Source organism: Gadus morhua, chromosome 9 (assembly GCF_902167405.1).
Source record: "Gadus morhua chromosome 9, gadMor3.0, whole genome shotgun sequence".
Lineage (NCBI taxonomy): Eukaryota > Metazoa > Chordata > Actinopteri > Gadiformes > Gadidae > Gadus > Gadus morhua.
Genome location: NC_044056.1, coordinates 16,961,901 through 16,985,802, shown reverse-complemented (window position 1 = coordinate 16,985,802; position 23,902 = coordinate 16,961,901). Strand labels below are relative to the sequence as shown.

At 44.3% G+C, this 23,902-nt stretch overlaps 1 protein-coding gene and 1 non-coding gene across 9 annotated transcripts; one reads left to right on the top strand and one right to left on the bottom strand.

The window, feature by feature from the left end:
• Window positions 1–266: 266 nt before the first annotated feature.
• On the bottom strand, window positions 267–349 carry trnal-cag (transfer RNA leucine (anticodon CAG)). The gene has a single exon. It is a non-coding gene; the product is annotated as a tRNA-Leu (tRNA).
• Window positions 350–2,704: 2,355 nt separating this feature from the next.
• On the top strand, window positions 2,705–13,837 carry LOC115551293 (uncharacterized). Of its 8 annotated transcripts, none has more exons than XM_030366969.1 (20): window positions 2,705–3,253; window positions 3,845–4,015; window positions 4,414–4,529; window positions 4,763–4,891; window positions 5,135–5,279; window positions 6,069–6,126; window positions 7,457–7,500; window positions 7,759–7,822; window positions 7,909–7,989; window positions 8,181–9,012; window positions 9,975–10,098; window positions 10,481–10,706; window positions 10,811–11,084; window positions 11,305–11,479; window positions 11,602–11,678; window positions 12,067–12,247; window positions 12,482–12,730; window positions 12,824–12,995; window positions 13,167–13,315; window positions 13,402–13,837. In XM_030366969.1, exons 12-20 carry the CDS (start codon window positions 10,675–10,677, stop codon window positions 13,578–13,580), a joined length of 1,488 nt encoding a protein of 495 aa, XP_030222829.1. In that variant the 5' UTR covers window positions 2,705–3,253; window positions 3,845–4,015; window positions 4,414–4,529; window positions 4,763–4,891; window positions 5,135–5,279; window positions 6,069–6,126; window positions 7,457–7,500; window positions 7,759–7,822; window positions 7,909–7,989; window positions 8,181–9,012; window positions 9,975–10,098; window positions 10,481–10,674; the 3' UTR covers window positions 13,581–13,837. The 8 variants fall into 8 exon arrangements, with proteins under 8 accessions (XP_030222829.1, XP_030222827.1, XP_030222828.1 ...); XM_030366967.1 differs by having other exon boundaries at window positions 5,046–5,279; XM_030366968.1 differs by having other exon boundaries at window positions 5,046–5,390.
• Window positions 13,838–23,902: the final 10,065 nt, after the last annotated feature.

Genomic DNA, 23,902 nt, shown 5'->3' with positions numbered 1-23,902 from the left:
ATTAACATTGAGTGTGTATGCGGGGGAGGCGGGGGGAATATGGGTTGCACTCAGGTTGCATGACACACGACATACAACCAGATTCAGTGCCTGACAGTGTTGCCTTAGTCCACACGAAGCCGAAACGGGCGAAACCGTTATGGTTTCGATCTATCCGGTTTAGGATTATCTCCGTAAAGGCGAAGTCAAGCGAAACCGGGTAGATCTGACACAATATTTTTTACAAGAATGTTCAATATGCCAACTAAATTAAATGGAAAATGTAATGTCAGAAGTGGGATTCGAACCCACGCCTCCAGAGGAGACTGCGACCTGAACGCAGCGCCTTAGACCGCTCGGCCATCCTGACTTGTAGCACTGACACCGCTAAATGTAATTTTGAAACTCAAATTCGATTTGAACTGTGAATACATTAATGTATTAGGAAGCAGGATGTTATGCAAGTGGTTATATTTCCGCTGCTTAATTTCGCAGGTAAAATGTCCAGTGCTGGCCCAAGCGGGGCAATTTGAACACCTTAACAGCAAAGGCAAAAAGGCATCCACAATGAATCGACGACAACGTGCAATTATAAAGTTTTCTCGGGAACGTAAACGGATATGGCGTTTTATATTGCTGCTTATTTCCCAATATAAATGTTCTATCATAACTATGGTTCTTGGTTTCATGCATCCATGCATCCATAGTCCATGATGTACTCATGCATCGATGTATCTTATCCACTGACTGGTTCATTCTTAAATGTGACACTGCCCCCTAGCGCATCCAAATTTGTAACATCCATAGGGGGTTCTATAACTCGCATTCAAATTTAAAGGTTGGGTAGGTGATTTGCGAAACGCCAGCAGATTTTGAAAATACACAACTCAAATGGTCCTACCCCCTCTCCTTCAACGCTGACTCTGACTCCACCCATTCCAAGTACCTGGACGCGCAATCATGCACGAGCGCGAACAGAGATGCGCGAGAGCGAGCCAGGCTAGCGTAGGTTTTCGTTTAACAACATGGCACTACATTCAGCTGTAAGTTGCACCCAGTACCGCGGGAAGTAGGAGTGCTGGGGGTGCTGCAACACCCCCTGTCCGAGGCCCTGTCTTATCACAGAAAACGATCATTTCTAAAAACTCCGGCCAAAGTGGAGATTTCTGAAAACGCCGGTTATGTGTTGTCGTGTCAACGGGGAGAAACGGGATTTTAGGTTCTGAAGCGTCACATTATGCACCAGGAAATGCTTAACGTCATGTGAGCGCCCGCTGTACCGTATTGGTCCGAATATAAACACAAACCCCATTGTAAGACGACCTATATTTGGAAAAAAGATTTGAAGACCAGATCCGTTTTTTATGAATAAATAAATTGTATTCATTGAAATAATATACGAAAATAAAAAGGCATCGAATAAAACACTGCATTGCCACTAAACAGTAGTGCAAATAGGCCGTACTGATGTGTACACCAAAGACTATTCCTGACACTCCTCTGCCCCGCTGTGTTCGCTCTGGCTGTGGTCGCTCCGAACTGTTTCGGCCCGTGGCAAAGCGAGTCATCCTCGCTGCTGTCCAAGGCATTTTGAGACGCAGCATTTATTTAATGCTCATATGACCTAGTGCTGAAAAAAGGTTATATGAAAAAGTGTGAGGGTAGCGGGGGTGCGCTAAACTTGTTCTGTGAGCAGCTGGATGTGAACGATCGATTTTCAACTGTCCGCGCATGCACTGGTGTAATTGAGCTGCGCTGCTATACATCTTTTTTTATCAATGTAACGAGTTGCGAGTCTAGTGCAGGCTGAATTTTTTTTTTTCCCTGCACCCCCTGCTGAGAATACGTTCTCGCTGCAATGGTTGGACCAGATGTTATAAACATTAAACGGTCACATAAATCATTACTATTTTTAGAAAATGTATGTTTGTTTCATATAATTGTATTGGAAGTCCTGGTTTTCACTAGGGTTGCCGCGGTGTGGACATTTTCACACCGAGTAATACACTCGTCTCCACACCGGTATTACCGAGTATAAACGGTATAAACTTTGAAACTAGGTCAACCGCCACACAAGCATCGGTTTTTAGACCCTTCTCGTCCTTCAGTTGCCGCCAACGTTCGAAAGCAGCGCCTAGGATTATTCTTGATTTCAGTTTTTCTCTTTCAGCGTTTTTATTATCAATTACTCTCTGAAAAAGAGTTTTCCTTCTCTTTGCTGGTGGTGGTGGTGGTGGTGGTGGGGATGGTGGCGTCTTGTCTGCCATGGAAATTGTCTTCTACTGCTAGGTCCAAATGTGGATTAACTAGTTCCAGTAGCTACCGCAGGATAACAACAAACAGGAGCTTGCTCTGGGTCACGAGCTCTGGGTCACGAGTACTGCACGAAGGGGTCGCGCGCGGGGCGCGGGGGAGGGGGAGTGCAGTACGACCGTTTGATTGACGTACTTACTGTCCAATGCAACTCGGTGGCAATGGAAATGATTGGCTGGAGTTTTTCGAGCCCTGCCCGTTCCACAGATGATTGACTTGTTTAATTTTCATGTCAGTACTTCTAACTCAGTGGCTGTAAGCGGGTTATGATAAGGATTTCAAGTAATTTTGCAAAAATGGCCAAAAAAGCAAATCACCTATACAACCTTTAAACGCCAATGTTTTCCCAAATCTGTCTGGAATCTGGATAACACTTCTCTAGAGTGAATCTGTAGAAAATACCAAAAGTATGATTCTTTTTCAATTATACCATTGGACAACCTTTTTTAGTCCAACAAATAACCTTTTATTAAAGTTTGTGCTGTATAGAACCATTAATTATATGGTTATATGAAAAAACAATTAAGGTTATTTGGGATGAGGCCATAGGAGAACCTTTTTGAGTTCCACAAAATGGGTGTTCTTTGAACAACCAACCACATCATACAGTGACGGTATGGGGAAGCAAATAACAATATGAGCAATAATGCTGAAACCTAAGAATGTTGCAATATTCAAACTCGTTTTCTTCCCCTCCCTCATCGCTTCCGGTTTGTATGATGTAGATAACCAAAAAATCTGAGGGAGGATGTGAAAATAGGGATGCTAGTGGGTGTGTTAAGAAAGTTATGTCCGAGGTCAAGAGGTCAAGTTGTGTGTGTTTCTGGAGGTGGGCTCAGAGCAGTTCAGTTCTGTATAAATTCTTGATGAGAAGTAGGTTAAAGCCCAGCGCTGTAAACTTGGACCAGTTTAAGAGCAACTCTTGGGAAGAATTAAGCAAAGATAATGGCCCACACAAACCGTGAGTAGCATTCTAACATTGGTTTTCATCCCACGTTTTCCTCGCCTGTCCTTTGAATCAATTATTCTCTCTCTCTCTCTCTCTCTCTCTCTCTCTCTCTCTCTCTCTCTCTCTCTCTCTCTCTCCTTTTTCTTCTTCTCTCTTTCTCTCTCTCTCTCTCTCTCTCTCTCTCTCTCTCTCTCTCTCTCTCTCTCTCTCTCTCTCTCTCTCTCTCTCTCTCTCTCTCTCTCTCCTTTTCTTCTTCTCTCTTTCTCTCCCTCTCAAATATCTTTTTGCATCTGCAAATCTCTTTCCTCTCTCCCTTTTCCACTTCCTTCCTCTTACTGTCTGTCTCTGGTGTTTCTACACCTTATAAGGATATCAAGATGTCTTTTGCGATTACAGTAGGAATGAGAAATGTGCTGCGTCTAACTCTGCACTATAGTGTGATATGACCAATCCACATTTCATAAACTAATAGACCTACTACAGCAGATCTGAGGCACTGGGCCTCCACATAAAGAATTCATCAGGACAGTCATCCCACTGATGCCAAACAACACGTAGCTGCGTTTAACTTCCTAACATCCTGTCTCTGATTTTCATTTTAAGGTTTAATTGCTGGTGTTGATCTGAGAAGCCAGGAAAACAACCGGGCACACCGAACTGAGGAGATTGATAGGAAGCGTTTGATTGTTCGGCGGGGACAAGCCTTCTCCCTGACGGTGCACCTCTCCGACCCGCTGCAGTCCGGCCATGAGCTGGCCCTGGTCTTAAAGCAGGGTAAGCAACTCAAGGCCTCAATGCAGAGATGGTCACATATAATAGAGCTACGTGAATTGAAGAGTCTCACTTCTTGCTGCTCTATTCCTTTAACATTTTGAAATATTTATTGGACCAACTGTTTTTCAAAAGGGTTGCACAACTTCAACAACCTCCGCACAGCACACGTGCACAAACAAACGGAACATCCATATACATCTATCTAACCCTGTACTTGACCTTTCACACGTCATTTCACTTCTGCAGCACATCCCCATTACCCAGAAGCACGTATTTAATGGGGGTTCATATCAACTTTGTGTGTGTGTGTGTGTGTGTGTGTGTGTGTGTGTGTGTGTGTGTGTGTGTGTGTGTGTGTGTGTGTGTGTGTGTGTGTGTGTGTGTGTGTGTGTGCGAAGATGCCGTGTACTTCCCTGATGAGAGTCTGTTCAAGGAATACATTATGAACGAGAATGGTCGCATTTTCACTGGGAGTGCGGATTGGATGAGTGGGTTGCAATGGAATTTCGGACAGGTAACACAGAAACCCCCCACACACACACACACACACACACACACACACACACACACACACACACACACACACACACACACACACACACACACACACACACACACACACACACACACACACACACACAGTTGGATAATTCCTATATTGTGACTATTATGATACAGTATCAAAATCAGTCATTTCTAAATTGTATGACACTCCCAACATTTGCTGTCCCTTTGTGACATTCTCAGTTTGAAGACAATGTGATGGACATCTGCTTTGAGATCCTTGACCGCTTTAAGCCAGCGAGGTCAGACCCCCCAAACGACATGCTTCAGCGATGGGACCCTGTCTACATCAGCAGGACAGTCGTTGCCATGGTAGGAGATATACACCCACTTCCACCATTAGTTATTTTTATGTGTGTGTTGCATCAGGACAACTGAGCCAAACGCAGAACCAGATCACAGAGCTGGTTTTATACGGATGTGCATGGCCAAAATAGTAGTTACTAAAATCTATTTTATCCTGAAGGAAACCATTTTGCCGGCATCTGATATGCAGTGCACAGAGGGGAAATATGTAATCTCCAAACATTCAGTGGCGTTTCGGTGTCATTTCAGTGGTGTTCGGAAGCGTTGAGAAGGGTCCAGCTGCAGGCTTGGGCGTTCCCGTCATGACACAAAAACGCCCATCGGGCGTTCCCGTCATGACACAAAAACGCCCATCAGGCGTTCCTGTAGCGTTTCATCGATCAATCAAGAAGAGGTGAGTGAGTTTCGCAAGGCATGCTGGGTATGCTACCCTTCCTTTTTTGGCGGTTTTACCTCGTAGTAACTTTCCAGAAAAACGAAAGGGTTATGTTGAGAGATTATGTCAGTAAGTATGATATTGTTTATTTGACAACATTGGCTGTGAAGTATTCTCATTTAAATCACTGATTTAGCTGTGGAATCGTTGTATCCGAATTCGAATCCGATATAAATACTCGTGACAAGCATGGTTCGGTAGCAGCGAATGCTATGCTATCGTCCATAAACGTTGCATACTATTCAGAAATCAGCAACGTTTAAGACGGTTTGTAGGTAGAGGGTATAGTTTGCAGCGAAGGCTTTGCCGATTATTTTACTGTGAGGTTAACATTACTAAAGTACATTGTTAAGTTGGATGTTAAGGTGTCAGCTGGCATGGTAAAAGGCATGAAATCGCGGCCACTCTGCTTCGTTGTGGTGACACACGCATCGGATTAAACTGCATGTAAACGTACTAGTACGACTAAACTAACTAGTATGTTTACATGCATGGCATATCAGAGAATTCTGTCAGTTCGGTCGCGGCGTAACGAATGAATAAAGATCGTTAGCACTCTGAAAAACAGATGACAGATGTGCCCTTAGTTACTACTTTATTACGTCTTTATTTCGTTGATGACCAACGTTTAGGAAAACATGTACTTTTAATTCACCCTTGGGTGAAATCGAAGCGTAGTGTGTACTGAATGCGTGTTGATGATGATGCATATGAATTGCAACTTACACGTCTTCCAAACCTTTTCAGTACCCTGGCACATGCTTTCTCCAATGGACCATGGAAGGGACTTTACTTGGCTGACGAGGTAAAACGTGTGGCTGGCGCACGATTCATTGCATCTCGTAGAGTAGCATTCACTGGTAGACAGGCAGGCCTCTAGATTGTTTATTATGATTTAATGAAGTGTTCCTATGTGACGCTAATGGGCTCTGGTTGCTGCTAAATGCTTGTTGAAAGTGCATTGTGCACTTTTTGTATGTAGCTACAAAATTAGGGTGGATATCACTTTATAGTTTATAGGCATTATATACTAATAAGAATCATTGACAAATCACATTCCCCTTTTACCACCACAGGACGCACCTCACCAGTATCAGAGCAACAGCTGTGGGGTGTTTATGCATTATTTTCAGAAATGATGACTAGTTTGTAGGGCTGTAACGATACGCGTATCAAACCGAAGATCGCGATACTCAAAGCCACAAACCTGTCTCGCGGTGTGAGAAGGCAGAAGCGCGATACGCCGTTTCTAACTCTGCGGTCAAATTGTCCGATTGAAATTTGCTAATAATTTGTCTAAATAATAGTCTGCTGACAGCACCACCTCCTATCGATGCCGTAAGTATGCGACTGCAATCCTCCGTGGCTATGGAGGATCGCATTTCTCCACAGCCGTCGAAGTGCTCATATGCGATATGAACGACATTTATCCAGAGGGGGCCTGTGTGATCCTGTCTCTAGTGTTTTGTGTGATTTGACTGGCAGTTTTTCTGCTTATAGGTCGGAATGAAGCGGCCACCGATTATTGACAGGATGGGTACTTTATTCTACCGGACTCGTTCGCTTCTTCACTAGACACACGCGCTACCGCTCGCTCTCCTCGCTCGTCCACTCACTCGCTGACGTCACTCACACACGCATACGCACATTGCCATTCTGGCGCACACACATGCTACTCGTAACGCCTCGTTATTGCGACGTTCATGACATTCAGGTTTTTCTCCATCTATTGAAAGTTAGGCTATTAAACATGTTGCATTCTATACCGCCTGATTATGTCATTATTTAAGCTACATAGCCTAATAAGAAGTGCTAATAAGGATATTTGACTAAACCAACCAAACAGTTGAAAAAAGCATCCTCCCACACGTTATTTCTTTATTCATTTAGCTATACTTTAATAGTCTTCTTTCTGTTCAAATCTGTTCAGTGTTCCAAATTATTTGTTATTAAATGTTACATTAAGTTAATTGGTAGATAAGTGTTTAAATAAAATGCTTTTTAAATTTCAAAAAATCGTGGGATGTAACGAACCGTGGGTCAAAAATCGTGATACAAACCGAATCGTGAGTTTGTGTATCGTTACAGCCCTACTAGTTTGCAAAACAACTAACTCATTTGTATGTTAATTTCAGTACGCAATGTATTCTACCCTCAAAAGCAATATGATTTCAGTGAGGTGAGTTCTTTCAAATCTCAATCAGATGTGTAGCATGAAATATAAGGCTTTTAATAATTTAGTCATCCTTACTGGAGGCTACAATTAACATGCATCATAGGTCATACACATTACTTTGTCTTCAGGTACTGCACTTACGGGAGGAGATGGCTACATCTTCACAATAATTTACACTGCCATAGTACACTGCTAAACAGTACTGTAACATGGATTTGTATTAGGCTATGAAGTCATTTAAAGCATAACTTTACTTTTCAGGGGGACATGCTCTCTATCAGGAGGTGGTGGTTGGACTGCTGTTGGAGACCTTTATGCTTGAAAGGTTCATATACTGTGTCCATGTTGCTATTTACTTATTTTTGGTGCTCACGAAGATCGTAGCCAATACACTTGTCTCTCTGTCTCTAGCCCTGCAGAACTAGCTGGCTCCTTCTCACCCTCTCCATCTCCCCATCTCAGTCACACCTTCCAATCACTAAGCAGTGAAAGGTATTACATACCATGTCAATACTTTTCTATTTACGTATATTCTCTCTTGCTCTTTCTCAGACTTTTGTTTAATGGTGTGGGTAGTGTTGATCTGGGCTTGTGTGATTGAATTGAAGGTTGATTATAATCCCTGTTTCTCTCCCTTTCTCTCGCTCTCCTTCACTCTTTTTCGACTCTCTCGCTCTCTCTAGCCCTGCAGGACTAGCTGGCACACCAAGCTCCCCCTCTCCATCTCCCCATCTCAGCCACACGCTCCAATCTGGCACAACAGAGGACAGGCCATTCTTACCACCCAAAGTCCTTCAGCAAATTGTACAAGAGACGCTGAGACTGGACATGGCGATGCTTGGCGTGTTCAACAGGGTTTCAAACACATTCCGAGAACTAATTAAGCCTCTCCATCCTTCAATATATAAATGACAGTTTGGCAGGGGACATTAAAGAGCCCATGCCATTAAAATCCCATTTTTCCTATTGTTTGTTCAGTAACATAGGTCTGAATATTTTTGTGAGCTGTGGTAAGTTTGAAATCTATGCAGTTTGTCTGCTGAATGCAATAGGCAATGAAAGGAAAAAGGCAGAAGAAATGAGCCGATCTGGATAAGGTGACACTGTGACGTAGCGTTGTCAAATGTTATTCATGGCCCTGCCCACTTGGTTGGTTCGTAACCGCCCACAGAGAGTCGCGATTGAGCTAGTGCTATGTAGTTCGCTGCGTAGTAACAGGCTAGTAACAGAATTTTGATTGAAATGGCAGAACGACATCGAACCTGTGTGTTATGCCAAGGCAAAACTTCCACATTGCATCTCCTGCCAAAGACAGAGGAATTAAGGGAGACATGGTTGCAATTTATTTTTTGAGAAATTCCGGAAAACTATGGAACCAGATTGGTGCTGTGTTCGGCGCATTTCAGAGACGATGACTTTGTCAACTTCGGGGAGTACATCAGTGGGTTTGCATCAAAGTTGGTTTTGAAACCTGGAGTTGTGCCATCACGGAGATTGCCCACTTCTCCAACAGCCGTAAGTAATTTTATCTACACAATGAAATCCTATTTAAAAAGCTATTTGTAACTACATGATCTATAGGCCCATCTTGGACGGTGCTATGCCGTAATTCCGACGCCTCATTGTTCCGACGTCTCAATGGCCCGAAATATTTCCCATTAGATCGACATGCCACTATGCCAACGGTTCAATGTTCCGAAAACAGAACCCATTGGTCCGACGGCCTAATGCGCCTCCTTTTTGAAAAGTCGGACAAACTGACCTTCGGACCAATGGGTTCTGTTTTCGGAACATTGAACCGTCGGCATAGTGTCATGTCGATCTAATGGGAAATATTTCGGACCATTGAGACGTCGGAACAATGAGGTGTCGGAATTACGGGCAGGCCCCTCTTGGACAACGCTTGCATGAACAGTCAAAGTAGCACGTGCAGCTAGCGCTAACTTCATTCCATGGTAGCCGCCTAGTTATAATGATATGGTTCACACAACGTTTCGACTAGCAGCTATACGGTCGAAAGGTTGTGTATCTAATACAATCACAGGAAGCAGAAGCGACAGTGTGCGGTTATACTTTTTCTTAGTATCTGACGGACTCTTTACCCTGCACCTGTACAGAGATGGATGTGCTTGCACTCTCTACTACTATCAGCGAGTTATAGCCATTAGGGATTTTCTGCCCAGACACGGTATCAAAATTAGTATTTATGTGTATCATTTCTGCATATTTTTCTTCATCTCAGCACAACCGTCTTGTAGTTATGTATACCAAACTAATCTGGCAGCGGATAATTTGCCTGTAGATGAGGATAACTTGTAGGCTAGTCTACTGCTCAGATAAGTTAGTTATTTTATTACAGTGTAAGTTAACATCGATGTACAATTTTCCAGGACTTTATTCATTTGGCTTCAGGACATGATTTAGCTTTATGTATTACTTAGTGACTAATTGTCTCTTGTGTGTATCATGTCATTTAGAGCACCCCAGGGACATCCAGAACATCCAACAACCATACATCTTGCCAAACAGACCCACCTAGTCTGTCATTCAGGGGCACACAGCTTTCTGTTGGTACTTTCAGCAATCATGTGAGAAGCAGAGGTTTGTGATTTTATTCATTTTTCAACTGCTCATGTGCCAAGTAACTTCTGTTCTGATCATGCAGTGTTGATAATGGTGGCTAAACCAAGTAAACTCAGTTCATCCACATGTCATATTTTTATACTATAGGGTTTGCATAAATCAAAATAGTTCATCCACCTTCTAGTAGATTTTTTGAACTTATTAAAACTTCAAATGTTTGCTACAGTCTGTGTACTATAGTTATCAGCACAACTTGCCAGCCATAGTATATACACAATATTACTCTACTCATTGTATAACTCTGCACACCAGAGGTAATCTATAGCTTACTGGATGGCTTCTGTTGTTATTCTTTCGTAAATGGTGTAACAAAACAGTAATATTCATTAATATTCCTTAGGCACACAAACTATATCCTGCTCTGTAAGTGTGAGTACAACTACAGATGATGCACCTTGGGGACCCTCGACCTCTACGCCAATCAAGCCAACGCCAGCTAAAAGACCTCGGCTAGCTGAAGGGGAGGAAGATAACTGGGAAGACTCCACAGTGATCGCTGAACCACATGACTCCACATATGATCCTGCTCAATCCATGACAGATGTGTCAGAATCCTCACAGATATTGTGAGTGCATTGGCTTATTATTTCCATACAAAGGGATGACAACATATGACTTCACATATCAAACTAACGGCACCATTTTCTCTTCCATTATTTATCTTCCACAGCACCGCCACTACACCTGGCTACACCGATTCCAAGTACATCGTTAGCGCGAGATGCCTACTTGAGCTTTTTGAAAAGTGTCCCATTTGCAAACGGCCATCTGAAGTAACACCATGCAGACGTGGTACATTCTTGGCCGTTTACCAGAAATGTCCTCACTGCGGGTTTTACAGAGAGTGGAAAAGTCAGCCTGTCATTGGGAGCTGCCCCATCATCAACCTCCAACTGTCTGCTGCCATATATTTCACGGGCACTTCATTTTTCCAGTTGCAAAAGGTATTGAATCATACCTTAGAGAGCACTCACCACACCATCATATTTCTCTAAATTTGTACTAAAATATTGTTGTTAACAGTACATTGTCTCAGCCCTTGTTGTTCAAAGATGAATGAATGAAAGAATTAATCATGCCTGGTGTTAATGTCTTTGATCTATTGTTATCCAAACCTCATATGTTGCTGTGAATTTTACTGAGAACGTATGCATTGATCTGTAGGTATTCAAAGCCATGCACCTGAAATCAATTGGATATACCACATTCAGAAGGCATGCACGGACTTATTTGGAGCCAGCAGTGATCCACAAATGGCATCAGTTTCAGGAAGAAGAATTGCAGTTTCTGAGCCAGAGAAAGGTTAAAATTGGCGGAGATATGAGGGCAGACTCACCAGGTAAACTTCCTCAATTAATTTCAATACATTCAGTATTACTACTATGAAGTTCCACACAAAATAGCACGCTCATAAACATGTTCAAAAGCAGTGTGCTCATGACATCATTTTAATATTTGTAGGTCATTGCGCAAAGTATGGCAGCTATTCCTTGATTAACCTGGAGAACAACAACATTATTGACACACAACTTGTCCAGGTGAGTAGTTCCACATATGTCAATTGAACTGTTATTCATGCCACACAACACATAGCACTCATTGCTCTCTTTGTCACACAGACACACAAACAGACTATTTTTTCAGCAATGCTCTCTCACTTACTGAAACACTCACTAGCTCTTTGTATCTCTCTCTTTGACTTCCCCTCTCACCCTCTCTCACACACACACAAACAAACCCTACTCTTTTATCAGACGCTGAACGTTTGAAAATGAATTTTGTTGACCAACCATATTGTCTCGCTAAATGGATTTCTAGTTTACAAATGAATCTATCTTGTGTCATTATTGGCGTGCATTATTATTAGAACTATGTCATTGTGTGGTTTCATCACATAATACTTGTCTCTTTTTGTTCCATGACAAGAGCAATGAGGTTGGAGGTAGTCACAATATGGAGAAGGAGGGTCTGAAAAGAAGCCTTGAACTTCTGGAGTCGAAGGGTGTGGCAGTGGACTACATTGTCACTGACCGCCATCCCCAGATACAAAAGTTTCTTCGGGATCGCAATGTGAAGCACTTCTATGACGTCCGGCACCTTGCAAAGGGTAATACTTGTCTTTGGATTCAAGATATAATTATGCAAGATAATGTAAATCCAATGTCACATAATGTTTATCCAATGTCACATGGGCTTGCAGCGTGGTTATTGAATCCTTTTCGCCCAGAGGTCCGTTGGGTATGCTAACCACTGTTCCAACATGCCCACGTATGGAGTTATATAACTTCTTCTTCATCAGATTGATTTTGACAGATTGATTTTGTTTTTGTTTGTTCATTAGGTCTGTCTAAGAAATTGGACAAGGTGTCGAAAGAGAAGGACTGTGACATTGTGAAGAGGTGGCGGCGTGGCATCAGCAACCACGTCTACTGGGCAGCAACATCATCATCCACCGGGGCTGAAAAGGTGGCTAAATGGACCTCATTGATAAACCACATTCAGAACATACACAGCCACGACAACCCAGCTTTCCCCAAATGCCTCCACCCTGTTCGCCGAACAAGAGATCCTAAAAAGTGGTTTCAGCCAGGTGTGTAAACCTCCATTGAATGTAATGTTGATTGACTATCTTGCTTGTGTTTCTCTAAAAATAATATATATATATATATATATCTTTCTTTAGGCACCAAAGCCCTCTATAAAGTGGAAAAAATCCTTACCAGCAAGAGGGTCCTGACTGACGTGGAAAAGCTGAGCTCAAAGTACCAGACCTCAACACTGGAAGCCTTCCACAGTGTTATTTTGCGTTTCACACCAAAAAATGTGGTTTTCCCTTTCATTGGGATGTTGTGCAGGTATGTTCACATTTGCTGACCAGCAACATATATTTTTCTTACACTAGAATAATACAGACCTAAAGATATGTGTAGATATCTTTGCTGTGGTGACTATGTAGTTGTTGTTTGATACTGCAACCAGTGTTCTCCTATGACAGTTTTATTACCACACCCTATTTTCTCCTTCAGACTGTACCTGGCAGCCATGCATTTTAATGAGAATGCTGGCCGTTGCCAAGCCAAGACAAACTCAGGAAGACTGAGGTACAAACTCAGTTTCCCAAAAGCAAAAAAAGGAGCGGCTACGGTGAAAGCAGTAAAAACACAACGAACATACTGTAAGTTGTAAGAAAATATTTATTGATGTATAAAACACTTTGTACATTGTTACATGTAGAGTTTACCTACATTGTATTTCTTTTAGGCTATACCCTCAGCCTGATGCATCTCCTCTTTGAAGAGGTAGTCCCTAACCCCCTGCCCTACTTGGAGGAATGTCAGCAGATTCCTGTGCCCAGTTCCCTATCGTCCCAACACGAACGTCCACCCTTAAAAGACGCTATTGCGGCCCATGTATCTCGGTTTAGAGTGGAGGAGGTTTAAATCCAACATATTGGCCTTCCGCATCAGGGAACTCCCCGCGTACGTGTTGGACCACACAAGAGGGGATGACAACACGTATCTTCCTGCCAAGATATCCCCAGCACCAGCTGACAAACGACCTGTAGGCCAAGTACCTGCAACGGCTGTCAAAAAGCAGAGGACATTGTTGTTTATGTATATATGGCCAAGGCTGAACTGTACATAGTGTGTGAGTTTTGTTTTGTCACGTGTAAATAGAATAAAAAATGATCATTATTTGTATTGTTATTATGTGTAGGTACAGCTCCATCACTTTGACTTTCACTATACAAAATAGTGTATGAGATTGGTAGACATGTTTGAATATGCTGATGTGCCGTAGTATAGACATTTTTTCATCTCACTTACTCATTGCCTCTAACTTGCAAGTTCCCATAATCACGTTGATAAATGTTCTGGGCATTTTGCTGGGAATATCTATTGAGACAAACAGGATCTAGTCCTGGGTGGAGGGTCATGCATAATAATGGTGGATCCTCATCTTCCATTATTCTTACAACCTGTGCAATCAGATATGTTTGATTAATATAATCTGATTTTACTGACAGTGTATAACCAAAATGAAATCCATATCACCCATCGGTGCACCGTCTTACTGATGTCTCCCTGCAGCATACATTCTCCTCCTCTTTCTGCATTGTAGAGCAATTCCCACAGGTACACTTGAAGCAAAAAGGTAGGCAATGTGTTTGGCAGCCATCAATAATGAAACACAAATTAGGCTATAGGCCTACCTATTATAAAAAAATAATCAGTCTGATTGTATGACTATGAAGATGCTGTAGGTCTGCAAATGACTAAATCGGCCTACAACAGATCTTTCAATGCCAACATAAAAAAGAATTATGATTATCCTAAGCCTAGGCCTATTTGCATAACCTGGTTGCTCTGTTAGAATGTATCAATAAAGCAATCACTAACAAGCTATTTGATTGATAGGGCTATATGCAGGTGAGTAGGCCTAGTGGTTTAATAACAAGCACAAATTGGCTTATCACAGCATGTCGTGATCCACGGATGTCGTCGACCACTTGTGGTATGTATTTTCTCATCACGTCGTGACGACGTGATGATTAGAAAGGACATACCAAAAGTGTTAGAACAGCCTGATTCCGGGAAAGTTGAGTACATGGGCCTATTGTAGGCCTACTATATTAGACGTAGCCTAAATGTGGATAATACCCTGTGATTTTGGAATATTACAAAATGCATTGGGTTCATAAACGATTTGGAAGTGCATAAACTATTTCGGAAATAATAGAGGTGGGAATAGGCCGACGCTCCGTTTATTGGCGTATAGCCACAACTAAGCCCTAAATGTCAGTTAAGTTAGCTCACATTACCATTCTGAAACGTCCGTCATTGTACGTGTTTGTGGTTGTTCTTGGTCTTCTCCTTCAGTCTCATCTTCCGACTCTGGATCAAACACGTAGGGCAAAATTCCTGACATCGTTTTAGGCTTGCTGTGCCTCGGTAAGCAGATGGACAGCTGCTTTGTCGTCCGATCAGAGCAAAGCGAAATTTAAATATTGAATATTCATGAAAACAGACGTCCAATCAGAGCAAAGCTCATTAATAGATAGATATTCATGAGAAAACCAGCCGTCTTCTCTACCAGGCTTTTCGGTCATTCTAGAATAGCTTGAAATAAGCTATCCTAGGCATTTCCAACACAAACAAGGTTACAAACTCGATCAAAGGATATCAACGATTATAAAAAAAGGAATGAAATGGGTGTGGCATGGGATCTTTAAACAACTATATCAAACATCTCACTTATACCTAATACCCTACCTATACTAACCCAGAAGATAATGAGCATGAGATCATGGAGCCTCCCTGTAATGATCGTGTTGCATCAAGTTTGATGCAAAGTTTGGGCCGAGATCCGACACATAAATGTAAGTTAACATTCTGTAGGCCTAGCTGGCTAACGTACCCGTATTACGAGATCGAAGAAGAAGGGGGCGCTAACGTCAGTTCTTTGCTGGCCATACTACTAGATCGACGAAGAAGAACGGGGCGTTCCAGCCTGCGTAAACGAGAACGCCCACCACACGAGAACGCCGGGGGGGGCGTTTTAGTCTGCGTGAACGGGAACGCCCACGACACGGGAACGCCCATTTGTGTCTGCAGTCGGATGATATTGGAAGCGTTCGGAGGCGTTGTTCGAATAGCTGTAGAACGAACTACATTAACGGTCAAGAAGTAGAAACTGAAAAGAAATAGAAATAGTATGTACTTAGTATTCGGATGCACCCCTAGTGACAACAACTGATCAGGCGGGCTGGCTCTGTGGTCGGCATGAAGCTGGACCCACTGGTGACGGTGGCAGAGAGGAGGACACTGGACAAACTGCTGGACATTATTGACAATGCCAGCCACCCCTTGCACACCGTCATCAGCAACCAGAGGAGCCTGTCCAGTGGAAGGCTGCTCCTTCCCAAGGTTAGGACTAACAGACATAAAAACTCCTTTGTCCCTCATGCCATCACACTATACAACTCCTCACTCGAAGGGAAGTAGGAGGAAATAGAATAGAAATAATAGAGTAAAGAGGAGAGATATAACCTATTCCACTGCTTAATTCGAACTGCTAATTTATTTAATTTAACTGTCAGCCACCCCTTGCTCACCGTCATTTCATTTTATTTATCCACTATATGATATGATATTTATCCACAATGCCGTATGTGTTTGTATGTATATATATGTGTATGTATGTGTATATATACATGTATTTGTGTATATGTATATGTGTGTGTAGTGTATGTGTATATGTATATATGTTTATTTATGTTTACATTTTTTTTATTTATTTTTTTATTTATTTATATATATTTATGTTTTTGTCTACTTTTTATAGTTAGTTAGTTAAGAGTTTATTTTTTATCTTATATTATTATTATTGTTATTATAATTATTGCTACTGTTTACTTTTTGTTTTACTTTTTATAGTTATCTAAGAGTTTATTGTTTATCTTATATTGCATGTAATTTAATATTGTGTTGTGTTTCTTTCTCTAAACTACTGGACAATCAATTTCCTTGAGGGAGTCATCCCAAAAGGATCAATAAAACCTAATCTAACCTAATCTAATCTAATCTAGTGTCCATAGCAGTTGTAATATACGCCATTTCAAAACTGTCCACTAGGGGGCGCAACGAAATTGAGCAAAATAGCAAATCGCATGATATGTGTTTAGATCAGATTAGAAAAACTTTATTTATCCCAAGATGGGCAATTTCGTTCACAGTTTCCAGTCTCACATAATAAATTACTTAATAAATACAATAAATAGCAATAGGAGGTAGACAAAAACATATATCAAAGCTTAAGCTTATGTGTGAAGTTTAAGCTAAAATATCTCCATATTCCCACCGTGGATTTTTGAAATCGTGGTATCATTGGGAAGCTGGGGGGGTCTAGTATCCATATCTGGTGAAATATCTAACGCCATTAAGCTGAACCCCCCCTCACCAGTACCCCTCACCCCCCCTCACCAGTACCCCTCACCCCCCCTCACCAGTACCCCTCATCCCCCCTCACCAGTACCCCTCATCCCCCCTCACCAGTACCCCTCACCCCCCCTCACCAGTACCCCTCATCCCCCCTCACCAGTACCCCTCATCCCCCCTCACCAGACAGACAGACAGGCTGGTGTGACAGACAGACAACCCTATGGCGAGGTGTGTGTGGACCCTCTGCTCCCGCGTTACCTTGGTTATGTACTTCTTGGCTTCGTACTTATTACTCCTCTTCAAACACACCTCCACAAAGGTTTAGGAGGAAGAGGAGAGAGACGTATTACTCGTATCAGGGACGTATCAGGTGCTAAGTGTTTGTGAGGCCACGTGGGCGCAGATAGGTATGCATGGGATTGGGTCAGCATTGAGAGCACATGTTACCATGGCAACGTTTAATGACAAAGATGTTGCTGACACTCCGGTTTGGAAGTTCTCTTTTTTTTTTTTTTTTTTTTTTTGTAAATGCAATGAAAACAGCTACAGCAATTTATTGATATTAGAAAATATAAATTTTACTTTGAACACTTATAAAGCATGTATTTAATAATAGGTGAATATTGGCCTACACGTACTTATCATAAATCAGAGCCGTTTGAGAGCCAAAAGAGCCGGCTCTTGTTGGTGAGCTGATCCAAAAGAGCCGGCTCTTGTTGGTGAGCTGATCGAAATGATCCTGCTCACCAAAAAAAGCGTTGTCTTGTTTACCTACCTAATTTCCGAATTTCCCTTTGGTCTCTGCGGTAAACGTCATAACGCTTTGAACTGTGGGTTATTCCCTTAGATTAAGTCTGCACTGATGCGGGTCCGTGAGCCTTTGAGTCCGGACATTGGGATTGGGCCATACACACACACACACACCAAGGTCATTACACACACACACACACACACACACACACACACACACACACACACACACACACACACACACACACACACACACACACACACACACACACACACACACACACACACACACACACACCTCTTGTCCAACACTCTGAAGCCCCGGTAGAGGTGGCATGGTACTGGGGTCCAGACCCCAGCAGCGCCTCCATGGTCGTCTGGCAACACAGGAAGTGTCAAACCTACTCACCTGTAGCCCCGCCCCTACCGCACCTGTAGCCCGCCCCTATCGTAACTCAACTGTAGCCCTGGCACTAACTCACCTGAAGCCCCGCCCTGATCATAACTCACCTGTAGACCCGCCCCTATCATAACTCACCTGTAGCCCTGACCCTATCGTAACTCACCTGTAGCCCCGCCCCTAACTCACTTGTAGCCCTGCCACTAACTCACCTGCAGACCCGCCCCTAACTCACCTTTAGCCCCACACCTATCGTAACTGTCCTGCAGAGATAATCCCAGTAGTCCCGCCCCCTTTCATCATCCAGTTTTCTCTGGAAACGGATAAGATGCATTTCCTCCTGTGTGTTTATTTGTGGCTCCACCTGCCAATGGAGCTTCACACAGGGTATGTGTGAAGCGCCCAGTGCAGTAGTGTAGAGGTGCTTGTAGTTAGCGCATGCTGCATGCTGCTTTCTGCTTGCAACTTTCTGCTTTTAGCTACCGCCGCTGGCTAGCCTCCTCAGGGGTGAAAAGAGGAGCAGAGTGCGTAAGCCTCCTCCGCCAGTACACAGCCTCTCCACCACCAAGGCTTCTGCCGTGCCTCCTCGTGGCCACACATGGTAACTGGGTACCTTGCAGTCCCAGGCTAAACTGCAGGGGATCTCGGAGCAGCAGTGGGCCCCAGAGATGTGGTGTGCAGACCCACCATGCAGTGGATACGCCCTGACGCCCGTCAACCACTGCCACAGCTATGGGCAAATAGCCCCACTCTGTACGACTGCATAGAACGACAGCCCTGGTTGCGGCCGAGCTGAGCCGCTATATTATCAACATCGCTGCCCTGAGTAAAACCAGGCTCCTTGATGAGGGGTCTCTAACAGAAGAGGGCATGGGCTACGCTTTCTCCTGGAAAGGCTGTCCCCAAGTTGGATAACATCTGCACGGTGTGGGACTGGCCATTAAGAACACACTACTGCCAAAACTCACTGAAACACCTGTGGGCATCAGTGAGAGACTGATGACCCTCCGTATCCCCCTGGAGAAGAACCGCTATGCCACACTACTCAGCGTGTATGCTCCAACCCTAATTTCCGACAGTGAGCCTAAAGACTCCTTTTACCAAGCACTGGATGAGGCTCTCCACCGGGTCCCAAAGAACGATAAGATCCTCTTGCTTGGGGACTCCAACACTCGAGTTGGGCAGGACAGTGGTATATGGAAGGGAGCACTTGGCAGGCATGGGATTGGTCAGGCCAACTCAATTGGCATGAGGCTACTCACCCTCTGCTCTGAGCAACACCATCTTCCAGCAAAAGAACAAATTTAAAGCATCATGGATGCACCCACGTTCCAAACATTGGCACCTGATTGACTATATCATCGTGAGCCGTAGCGACATCAGGGATGTTCTTCTAACCCGGGCCATGAGAGTTGCAGAATGCTGGACATGATAATGACCAAAGTCCTCATGAAAGTGCGTCCCCCCATGCAGAAACGTGGTTCCAGTAGGAGGCGTTTAGACTGTGCCCGTCTGGAAGACACCATGAGTAGGAACGGGTTCCGTCGCTCCCTGGCTGAGAAACTAGGGGAGCTAGAACTCCTCTTGAGTGGTGAAAATGCCACAGAACAACAGTGGACCTCTGTTACTGCAGCCCTTCATGAAGCAGCAGCCCAAACGATTGGCTTTAAAAGCAAGAACCATCAAGACTGGTTTAATAACAACTCTGAGTCAATCCATAACCTGCCAAGCAACATGCACAAAGCACATCAGGAAACCCTAAATAAACCCTCATCCAGCACTACCAGAAAGCGATGGCAGAAAGCTTGACAGGAAGTGCAGAAAACTCTGCGGACCATGCAGAACGAGTGTTGGACGAAGGAGGCACAGGAAATTCAGTCATTCGCCGATAGAATGATATGCACAACTTCTACAACGCAGTGAAATCTATCTACGGCCCAAGAAGTCACTGCATCACTCCCCTGAGATCAGCAGATGGTCTTAAAGTTCTGAAAGACCAGGATAGCATCCTAGGGAGGTGGGCTGAGCATTTTAACACCCTGCTGAATCAGGATTCTGATGCAGACTACACTATCTTGAAGGAACTGCCTGAACTTCCCCCTATGGCCAACCTACAACCTTCCTGGAAGTTCTTTCAGTTGTCCGCACCCTGAAGAATAACAAGTCTCCCGGCTTTGACAATATCCCTGCAGAACTGCTTAAACAGGGAGGGTATCTGTGCACAAGAACATTACACAATTACATCACCAAGGTTTTGGCTGATGAAAACGTCCCACAACAATGGAGAGATGCCAGCATTGTCACCATATTTAAGAACAAAGGTGATAAGGCCATCGGTGGTAACCATAGGGGCATATCACTTCTTGCTGTGGCAGGCAAGGTCTGGCCAAGGTGATGCTTCGAAGGCTCATAAATAACATCACAGGGTCAATGCTACCCTGTGCTGGTTTAGAAAGAACAGGAGCACAGTCGACATGGTCTTCACAACTCGGCAACTCCAAGAAAAGTGCAGGGAGCAACATAAAGACCTGTTCATGGTTTTTGTCGACCTCTCCAAAGCCTTTGACACTGTAAAGAGAGATCTCTTGTGGGATGTCCTAATGCGGATTGGTTGCCCCATCAAGTTCGTCAACATCCTCTGTTAAAAAGCACCAATGCTTTTTAACATCTTGCTCTTGTGCGTCACCAAGCTTCTCCACAAGGGGATTGAAGAAAACAGTGGGGTGACAGTAGAGTATAGGCTGGATAGTAACCTCTTTAACATCAGGAGGCTGAAGGCAAAAACCAAACTGCATAGAGTAAGGATACTTGAGATTCAGTATGCAGATGATTGTGCTCTTGTATCTCACTCTCCACAAGGCCTCCAGTCTGTTCTAGACGCAGCAGTTAGGGCAAACAGCAGGATGGGGTTTGACCATCAACACAGCCAAAACAGAGGTAATCTGCCAATGGAGTACCAACATCCCACCCACACCCCCCGTCTTCACTGTAGCAGGGGAAAAACTGTCAGTTGTTGCACTGTCTATGCTGTTATCTGAAGACAACAGCATAAACAGTGAGGTCCAAAACAGATTAAATCAAGCATCAGCTGCGTATGGGAGACTCAACGCCAGGTTTTCCAGAACAAGAACCTTAATTTAAACACAATAAATCAGTCTACACCAAGCAATCTGCATCGCCACCCTCCTCTACAGCTGTAAAGCCTGGGTTACTTACAGCCGCCACATCAAGCCCCTGGAAAAGTTTAACATCCGCTGTCTGCAGCACATCCTAGGAATCACTTGGCGTGACCGAGTGCCGCACACTGAGTTCCTTGGGAGGACAGGCTGCAAAAGTATTGAGGCCACAATCACTCGGCACCAACTGCTTTGGCTGGGGCATGTCACAAGGATGCCCTACAACCGTCTGCCCCGCAGATTGTTATATGGCCAGCTACACCAAGGTTAGCGCTCTACTGGAGGTCCGAAGAAACGATTTAAAGACCAGATGAATGTGGCGCTTCAAAAGTGCAAAATAAAACCTGGAGACGAAACGTTTTCCCACTCACCTTTAGCCCCACACCTATCGTAACTGTCCTGCAGAGATAATCCCAGTAGTCCCGCCCCCTTTCATCATCCAGTTTTCTCTGGAAACGGATAAGATGCATTTCCTCCTGTGTGTTTATTTGTGGCTCCACCTGCCAATGGAGCTTCACACAGGGTATGTGTGAAGCGCCCAGTGCAGTAGTGTAGAGGTGCTTGTAGTTAGCGCATGCTGCATGCTGCTTTCTGCTTGCAACTTTCTGCTTTTAGCTACCGCCGCTGGCTAGCCTCCTCAGGGGTGAAAAGAGGAGCAGAGTGCGTAAGCCTCCTCCGCCAGTACACAGCCTCTCCACCACCAAGGCTTCTGCCGTGCCTCCTCGTGGCCACACATGGTAACTGGGTACCTTGCAGTCCCAGGCTAAACTGCAGGGGATCTCGGAGCAGCAGTGGGCCCCAGAGATGTGGTGTGCAGACCCACCATGCAGTGGATACGCCCTGACGCCCGTCAACCACTGCCACAGCTATGGGCAAATAGCCCCACTCTGTACGACTGCATAGAACGACAGCCCTGGTTGCGGCCGAGCTGAGCCGCTATATTATCGACATCGCTGCCCTGAGTAAAACCAGGCTCCTTGATGAGGGGTCTCTAACAGAAGAGGGCATGGGCTACGCTTTCTCCTGGAAAGGCTGTCCCCAAGTTGGATAACATCTGCATGGTGTGGGACTGGCCATTAAGAACACACTACTGCCAAAACTCACTGAAACACCTGTGGGCATCAGTGAGAGACTGATGACCCTCCGTATCCCCCTGGAGAAGAACCGCTATGCCACACTACTCAGCGTGTATGCTCCAACCCTAATTTCCGACAGTGAGCCTAAAGACTCCTTTTACCAAGCACTGGATGAGGCTCTCCACCGGGTCCCAAAGAACGATAAGATCCTCTTGCTTGGGGACTCCAACACTCGAGTTGGGCAGGACAGTGGTATATGGAAGGGAGTACTTGGCAGGCATGGGATTGGTCAGGCCAACTCAATTGGCATGAGGCTACTCACCCTCTGCTGAGCAACACCATCTTCCAGCAAAAGAACAAATTTAAAGCATCATGGATGCACCCACGTTCCAAACATTGGCACCTGATTGACTATATCATCGTGAGCCGTAGCGACATCAGGGATGTTCTTCTAACCCGGGCCATGAGAGTTGCAGAATGCTGGACATGATAATGACCAAAGTCCTCATGAAAGTGCGTCCCCCCATGCAGAAACGTGGTTCCAGTAGGAGGCGTTTAGACTGTGCCCGTCTGGAAGACACCATGAGTAGGAACGGGTTCCGTCGCTCCCTGGCTGAGAAACTAGGGGAGCTAGAACTCCTCTTGAGTGGTGAAAATGCCACAGAACAACAGTGGACCTCTGTTACTGCAGCCCTTCATGAAGCAGCAGCCCAAACGATTGGCTTTAAAAGCAAGAACCATCAAGACTGGTTTAATAACAACTCTGAGTCAATCCATAACCTGCCAAGCAACATGCACAAAGCACATCAGGAAACCCTAAATAAACCCTCATCCAGCACTACCAGAAAGCGATGGCAGAAAGCTTGACAGGAAGTGCAGAAAACTCTGCGGACAATGCAGAACGAGTGTTGGACGAAGGAGGCACAGGAAATTCAGTCATTCGCCGTAGAATGATATGCACAACTTCTACAACGCAGTGAAATCTATCTACGGCCCAAGAAGTCACTGCATCACTCCCCTGAGATCAGCAGATGGTCTTAAAGTTCTGAAAGACCAGGATAGCATCCTAGGGAGGTGGGCTGAGCATTTTAACACCCTGCTGAATCAGGATTCTGATGCAGACTACACTATCTTGAAGGAACTGCCTGAACTTCCCCCTATGGCCAACCTACAACCTTCCTGGAAGTTCTTTCAGTTGTCCGCACCCTGAAGAATAACAAGTCTCCCGGCTTTGACAATATCCCTGCAGAACTGCTTAAACAGGGAGGGTATCTGTGCACAAGAACATTACACAATTACATCACCAAGGTTTTGGCTGATGAAAACGTCCCACAACAATGGAGAGATGCCAGCATTGTCACCATATTTAAGAACAAAGGTGATAAGGCCATCGGTGGTAACCATAGGGGCATATCACTT

Coding starts and splice junctions, on each gene's coding strand:
- LOC115551293 (XM_030366974.1), top strand. CDS start 10,675: ATGACAGATGTGTCAGAATCCTCACAGATATT. Junction 11,085..11,304: donor CATTTTTCCAGTTGCAAAAG/GTATTGAATCAT, acceptor ATTGATCTGTAG/GTATTCAAAGCCATGCACCT. Junction 12,996..13,166: donor TTCATTGGGATGTTGTGCAG/GTATGTTCACAT, acceptor TTTCTCCTTCAG/ACTGTACCTGGCAGCCATGC.